We start from the raw sequence: 7,500 nt of genomic DNA, 5'->3' as shown, positions 1-7,500 counted from the left end.
CCCAAACCCTAAACCCTAAACCCTAAACCCTAAACCCTAGCTTACCTTGGCATGGGAAGCAAGAATATGATGCATAACATCAGCTATATTATTTATTTTCTCTGGTAGTTGCGATGCATGCGCTCCATACTTTATTTCTACGGGGGTTTGTAAAAACCCTAAACCCTCAGGAGCTGCAGCACAATAGTCTTGAATTGCCTATACACACAAACCCTAAACCTTAAACCCTAAACCCTAAACCCTAGCCTGTTCCCAACTCCACACGGACCCAACAAATCCTCATAGATAATACACCACAAACCCTAGACCCTAAACCCTAAACCCTAACCCCAAAGGCCTTATTAACGGAATCTATGTATAAGCGATAGAAAATAAGGGTTTAGGGTTTAGGGTTTATATATATACCTGCATAAAGAACCAAGTAGCATCTCTTGCATTATATCTAGGGTTATTCCCTGAATCTAATAAGTTGGGGATTAATCCATGACGAAGAACACGCGCATACCCTAATATCTCACGACGTGCCTCAGCAAAACGACTGCATATACACACAAACCCTAAACCCTAAACCCTAAACCCTAGAAAACCCTAAAACCCCAAAAAGCCCAAACCGCAAGCCCTAAACCGCAAAACCCTAACCCTAAACCGCAAACCCTAAACAGCAAACCCTAAACCGCAAGCCATAAACAGCAAACCCTAAACCGCAAACCATAAACAGCAAACCTCAAACCCCAATACCCAAACCCTAAACCCTAAACCCTAAACCCTAAACCCTCTGACGTACCCAGTAGTGATAAGATTTCCTTTGATGGCAATAAATGTATCTCTTCCCCAATTCCTCATGAAGGAAGTAGAGAAGAAAGGGAGGCCAGCAGCAAGACTGGGATCGTTCGATCCCCATACAAGAGGAGCCGAGGGTACATATCCATAGAATTGTAGTGTAGCTACAGCTAGGTGCAGCAGCAGGGGATCAATAATACCAGCAGCAGCAGCAGCAGCAGATGCAGCAGCAGCAGCAGCAGCAGCAGTAGATGCACTAGGTGTACCAGGAGATGTTGATGTTGCTGCTTTCCTTGCTGCAACAACTGCAGCAGCAGCAGCAGGAGGTAATAGTGCAGCAGCAGCAGGAAGACGAGACAGCAGCAGACCCCCGAGCTGCCCATACACCCCACTTATTAATCTATCTACTATATAAGGACGTATCCAATTAAACCCTTTTAGCTGCAGCAGCAGCAGCAGGGTCTGCTGCAGCTGCTGCTGCAGCGGGAGAAGGGTGGGGTTGCTGCCTAATCTATCTGTTGTATACTGCAGCAACCATAAACCCTCTTGTAAATTCGTAAATATAGGATTCTGCTGCTGCTGCTGCTGCTGCTGCAGTGTTGCTGCTTCCCTCCTTGCTGCATCAAATACTGCTGCTGCACCTACTAGACCACTGTAGACCATTGGTCCATGACCAGGAACTGCGTATACACCCCGTTGCCCTTTTGTTGCATCTTCTTCTTCTTGGTTACATCTATATAATAATACATTTATATCTGCTGCTGCTGCTGCTGCTAGCAGCAGCGGCACTCTCTCTATTGTGTCACGTAGCTGCTGCTGCAGCTGCTGCAGCAGCAAACTGTCATCAGGACCCGTAAATACTACTGCAGCAGAGCCAGGAGGGAATGCATGCAAATGTAGTGTAGATACACCCCGTTCTTTATTATATATATATTTACCTATAGAGGATATATCTGCATGCATTATGCATGCAGCCCCATCTATACCATTTATTTCCTCTCTTGATTCCCTAAACCCTCCTAAACCCTCGCCATCTACCACCAGGGTTGCTAATAAAGGAACCTCTGTTATTACACCACTTAATTCCACCTATACATCACAACAAACCCTAAACCCTAAACCCTAAACCCTAAACCCTAAACCCTAAAAATCTTGAACAAGAAAATTTTGGGAGTTTGTTGCAGCATATGGTGAATATGGATGGTGGAAGAAGAAGAGTGTTTCTGGCTGACTGAGAAGGGTTTAGATTTTAGGGTTTAGGGTTTAGCTAGGGTTTAGGGTTTAGGGTTTACCAATAGGCTGTTGTCCTGGTAGTGTTAATATATTATTAGTGTTTCCGTGTTCATCAGTAATAGTTGGGGTGTACGGGCAGTGCCTCCATTGCCCATCAACAATAAATTTATATTGTATATTATTTATTTGTTTATTTTGTTTAATAAAATAAATATTAGGGTTTAGTAAACCCTTAAATTCATCTCCTTCTTTATTTAATTGTATTTCTTCCCTCCAATTATCCCATTCTCCTTTTATTGATACTTTTTTTGCTCCTTTTTCTCTCCATATTACTTCTATACATTCATCTCCTGCTGCTGCTGCTGCTGCTGCTGCTGCTGCTGTTGCTGCTACATCTGTTGCTGCATTTGTTGTCTTACCCTTTCCTACATTTGTACCATTTGTTGCTGCATTTCCTTTCTTTCCTGTTGCTCCTGTTGCTGCATTTCCTCCTGCTGCTGCTGTTCCTCCTGCTCCTGCTGCTGCTCCTGCTGCTGCTGCTGCTCCTGCTGCTGCTGCAGCAGGGTTCCTTATAGGAGTCTCTGGATGGTAATCCTTATACAATCTTCTCTCTGTTACAACAGAAAGAGTATAAGGAATAATTTCGTCAGTGCCTCTTGTGCTGCCGCATGCAGCAGCAGCAGCAGCAGCAACAGCAGCAAATGGTAATGTTGCTGCAGCATTAAATTTTGTTGCTGCTGGCTCATTATCATGAGTACAATCATAAAATAATGCAGGACATAAACGCATAGGTAATGGCATTAATACACCACCTGCTGCTGCTGCTGCTGCTGCTGCTGCTGCTGCACCTGGACCTGTTGCAGTTGTTATATTATTATTACTACTTGATCCTGCTGCTGCACCTCCTGTTACACCTGTAGCAGGTGCAGCAGCAGGATCAAGACGAAGAGCAGCAGCAACAGCAGCAGCTGCTGCACCTGGTACCTGCATATATGAGGGTCTAGGGTCTAGTGTACCTACATGATCTAAACCCCCAAACTGTTGCAGTTGCCATAAAAGATCTTTTGCTGTATTTGTTTGTAATGCCTCTCTTATTAATGCATTTATACCTAAAAAAGATACAAAAGATGCATCTATTAATTGATTACCAGTAAATAGCTCAGCATACACCCAAATATCTTCCCGAACACGACGGCATTCACGTAACATATGCTGAGAAAAAAAAAAAAAAAAAAAAAAATTTCAAACCCTAAACCCTAAACCCTAAACCCTAGAAAACCCTAAACCCTAAACCCTAAACCCTAAACCCTAAAGCCTAAAAATATGAAAATGAAGAATTTGAGAGAAAATTTTCACGAGGATGGAATTTCGATATTTCATATCAGAAAACACGAAAAAACCCTAAACCCTAATAAACCCTTCTAAACCCTACTAAACCCTAATAAACCCTACTAAACCCTAAACCCTAAACCCTACCTCAGCAACATGAATGGGTGTAGAATGGCAATTATCAAGACGAACAGCAGGAAATATTTTTGCTGTATTTCTGCAATATTTGCCCATCATCTCCCATAAGAAAGGAGAATCCTCAGGACAAGATCCATACCTGTATTATAAATAACATAAACCCTAAACCCTAGTAAACCCTAAACCCTAGCTGGTCGTTTATGAAGTGTCAGGGAGTAATAAAAGGGTTAAAAAGAAAAGAAGAAATGGCGACTTGAAGACAAACAACATACATGTGTATGCGGACTATATATTATACACCTTGCTGCCAAGGGTTTAGGGTTTAGGGTTTAGGGTTTAGGGTTTACCTGAGTTTAACACAATCAGACCATACAACTAATTGTCTTTTTAGATAAACTAATGAGCCAGGAGCAGCAAAGTCCTTTGTTGCATCCCAGCACATAACCCATCCATTGTTAGCAAAAGCAATAAAATCCTCGTTGCTGCTGCTGCTGCTGCTGCTGTTGCTGCTGCTGCTGCTGCTGCTGCTGCGGCTGAGGAGAGTAAAGTAACGGGGCACAAGAGGGCTCTCTGCAGTAATTGGTCCTTTCTTACACTGCAGCCTCTCATAGCGTATAAGTCCCTCTACTGCAGCAGCAGCAGCAGATTCACAATCTGCTGCTGCTGCTATTAGCTGCTCTTTTACTGCATGCAGCTGCTGCTGCAGCTCAGCAGCAAACTCTAATGATGGATACAAAGACAGCAGCAAATCTATATCTATATTTATCTCTACACAACGAGCCTTCCCGCTCTCTTTTAATGCCTATAAAAAAAATATACACAAACCCTAAACCCTAAACCCTAAACCCTAAAACCTAAACCCTAAACCCTAAACCCTGAAAATGGCAAGGAGGGAGATAATTACTAGTATAGGGAGGAAGCGCCAAACACTAATTGTAAACCCTTAGAGGAAACGGTATGCTGTAAACCCTTCGCAGCTAAACCCTAAACCCTAAACCCTAAACCTAAACCCTAAACCCTCAAGAGAAACCTTTGCGTATATAAATAAACCCTTGTTGTAAACCCTAGCTTACTGCTTCGAATAGGATTTGTCTTTTATCTTGATGAGGGTTTAGGGTTTGTGTATTTAAGGGTTTAGGTGTATAATCAACAGAGCACAGCTTCTGCTCCCATTGATGAATTAGGGTTTCAGGGTTTAGCGTAAACCACTCAGAAAAAAGAAAGGGTTTAATAACCCTTTCTCTTAATGCATGCATAACTTTTTGTAGATCTTCTTCGCTATTTATGCTGCCTGTACACCCGAAAACCCCAGACAATTCTCCTCTATATAAACAACAAGAAAAATCATCTAATTTTCTATCCAATTCAAGAGCAGCACGTAAATGGGGGGCTGTCTCCATTGTATACCTGAAAAAAAAAACTCAAACCCTAAACCCTAAACCCTAAACCCTAAACCCTAAACCCTAAACCCTAAACCCTAGAAATGAGAAGGTAACAAAAGAGTGAAGGGAATAAGAGAAAATAAGGAAGAATAAAGAAAAGATACAAAAAAAAATATATTATACATATATAGGTCAACACCCCCCACCCAAACCCTAAACCCTAAACCCTAAACCCTAAACCCTAAACCCTAAACCCTTACCCTGCTTCTGGATGGTCTCTTAACCATTGACTATTACTAGCAGTATGATTTAATACAAGATCAGTAGCGGAGAGAATTCCTAATTCTTTTTCTAACATTTGTACAGCAGCATGAAGAATATTATAACTTTCTTCTTCTTTTGCTGCTGCTGCTGCTGCATCTGCTGCACCACTTTCTGCTGCTGCTGCTGCTGCTGCTGCTGCTGCAGGAGTCTTGCTGTCTTTTGTTGCACCTTCCTCATCAGGTTCATCACGAAAGAAGAAAGGGTCTATCTCTAATTGATTCGCTAAACTGAAATCAATACACAAACCCTAAACCCTAAACCCTAAACCCTAAACCCTAAACCCTCAGAAAAATTGACTTTTACAACACTCAAAAAGAAGGTCAAGAGAGACTCTCTGCAAGTGTTTACAGTTACTATATATAACTGATAATCTAGGGTTTAGGGTTTAGGGTTTAGGGTTTACCTGTAGCAGCTGCCTGATTCCCCTACTGTCTGCAGGGGAGTAAAATGTACCATGTTATACCCCATATCCTTTACATGTTGAAACCTAAACCCCACACAGCAGCAACAAACCCTAATTCTTTCTGCTGCTGCTGCTGCTGCTGTTGCTGCTGCTGCTGCTGCAGTTGCTGCTGGTAGTGTTGTTGCTGATGATGCTGATACAGGGATGTGCCTATCTCGTGTACTGAGGTGAAGGATACAATCTTGTATACACAAATTAGGGTTTAGGGTTTAGGGTTTAGGGTTTAGGGTTTCTTACATTCTCCACCATCTTTTTATTCCCCCTAAACATCTAGACAGAGCTGTCTGTACACTCAAACCCTCAGGGGGTATTTGTTGACCATTTATTGTTAGTATAGGTTGTACAATAATAGTTGTACAGGGGCCTAATTCCTCCTGCTGCTGCTGCTGCTGCTGCTGCTGCTGCTCTTGCTGCTGCTGCTGCTGCTGCGGCTGGGCAGGAGACAGCTGACGAACTGCGCCACAAGGAGAACTTGTTGCTGTTGATTGACCACCGGATGAACATTCTCCACCAAAACATAATTGAATCCTGTAAGGGCCTAAACCACAAACCCTAAACCCTAAACCCTAAACCCTAAACCCTGAAGAAGGCAGATGGAGGGAGGTATTATAGGGGAAGGGGAGCGAATCGTAGACAAACTTTGCTGAATAAAACTGTTTAACAAGTTGTTCGCCTTTTTCTTTGAATAAATTAGGGTTTAGGGTTTAGGGTTTAGGGTTTATTACCAGGTATTTCTGCATTGAATATAAATGTATAATGACCTAATGAATCCCTGCTGCTATCTAATTGGTGTTTATTGCCAAGGGGGTCGGTGGTTATACACCCCGTGACGGTTGCTTTTTGTGTTCCTTCATAAGCCTTAAGAAGGACGAGAGAGCCTGCATATAAACCCTAAACCCTAAACCCTAAACCCTAATTTACCAATTGGAGGAAACAAGAGGAAGTGTGTGTGTGTGTGCGTGTGTGTGTGTTGAGCGACGAAGAAAATGACAAAAGAAAGAAGACATATACCATAAGTATTCAATCTAATGAAGTTATTAAGGGTTTAGGGTTTAGGGTTTAGGGTTTAGGGTTTAGGGTTTATGTATGAAAGCTGAAGTTTCATCGTCGGTCATGTTGAGTGTTGTGTGTCATGGTTAAATACAATATAGAGTTGTATATACTATGTATACTGTATAATAATTAGGGTTTAGGGTTTAGGGTTTAGGGTTTAGGGTTTAGGGTTTACCTTTTTTTATCTGAAAATTTCCTATTTCTGAGGGTTTTTTCAAAACCCCCGTTCTGTCGAATTCTGCAATATACACCCCGCAGCCTTCAGGTGTATAGGCAGGTGTGTTATATCCTGTAGTTGCTGGGGTCATATTAAGTGAATAAATTGTATTATTTTTATTTATTTATTTATTTTATTTATTTATTTTCTTTTATTATATCATAATGCAACAAAATAAGCTGCTGGTCTCGACCGGCTGCTGCTGCACATGCGTCATCCGTCTGCTGCTGCTGCTGCTGCTGTAGTATAATTATGTCGCCTTGCACAGCAAAATTAGAGGGACCTACATAGGTATAAATATGTTTATTTTATTCCTTTTTCTATTCTTTATTTAATTATATCGTTAATTATTATATATTTTTACTATTTTTATGCTTAAAAACCGTAAATATATACCTATAAACCCTCTCGAGCACTTTGATGACAAAAGCCACCGCTACGCACGACTACTACCCTCTTATTCTTCATACACTAATTGTTTATTTTTCTCCTTTTTCTCTCCTTTTATTAATTGCTATGACTTATTTTAGTCATTTAATTCTTTTTTATCTTCTTCTTTGCTATAAATAACTCACAAAAAG

General features: G+C 41.4%; 1 protein-coding gene across 1 annotated transcript in view; it reads right to left on the bottom strand.

The window, feature by feature from the left end:
* The window catches only part of EMWEY_00027350 (glycogen debranching enzyme, putative), a gene marked incomplete at both ends in the record, with an annotated part of 8,784 nt that extends 1,774 nt beyond the window's left edge, over positions 1-7,010 (bottom strand). Inside the window, 13 exons of the mRNA XM_013481275.1 lie at positions 46-198; positions 406-538; positions 1,796-1,869; positions 2,347-2,927; positions 3,123-3,225; positions 3,490-3,619; positions 3,828-4,282; positions 4,740-4,887; positions 5,123-5,413; positions 5,590-5,673; positions 5,887-6,187; positions 6,375-6,527; positions 6,878-7,010. Of these exons, the coding sequence (XP_013336729.1) occupies positions 46-198; positions 406-538; positions 1,796-1,869; positions 2,347-2,927; positions 3,123-3,225; positions 3,490-3,619; positions 3,828-4,282; positions 4,740-4,887; positions 5,123-5,413; positions 5,590-5,673; positions 5,887-6,187; positions 6,375-6,527; positions 6,878-7,010 (2,739 nt within the window). The remainder of the gene's footprint in view (positions 1-45; positions 199-405; positions 539-1,795; positions 1,870-2,346; positions 2,928-3,122; positions 3,226-3,489; positions 3,620-3,827; positions 4,283-4,739; positions 4,888-5,122; positions 5,414-5,589; positions 5,674-5,886; positions 6,188-6,374; positions 6,528-6,877) is intronic.
* Positions 7,011-7,500: the final 490 nt, after the last annotated feature.

This window comes from Eimeria maxima, genomic scaffold (genome assembly GCF_000499605.1).
Source record: "Eimeria maxima Weybridge genomic scaffold, Emw_scaff302, whole genome shotgun sequence".
In the NCBI taxonomy this organism is placed as follows: Eukaryota; Apicomplexa; class Conoidasida; order Eucoccidiorida; family Eimeriidae; genus Eimeria; species Eimeria maxima.
The sequence above is the reverse complement of the archived record's forward strand: the minus strand, read 5'-3'. Positions and strand labels throughout refer to the sequence as shown.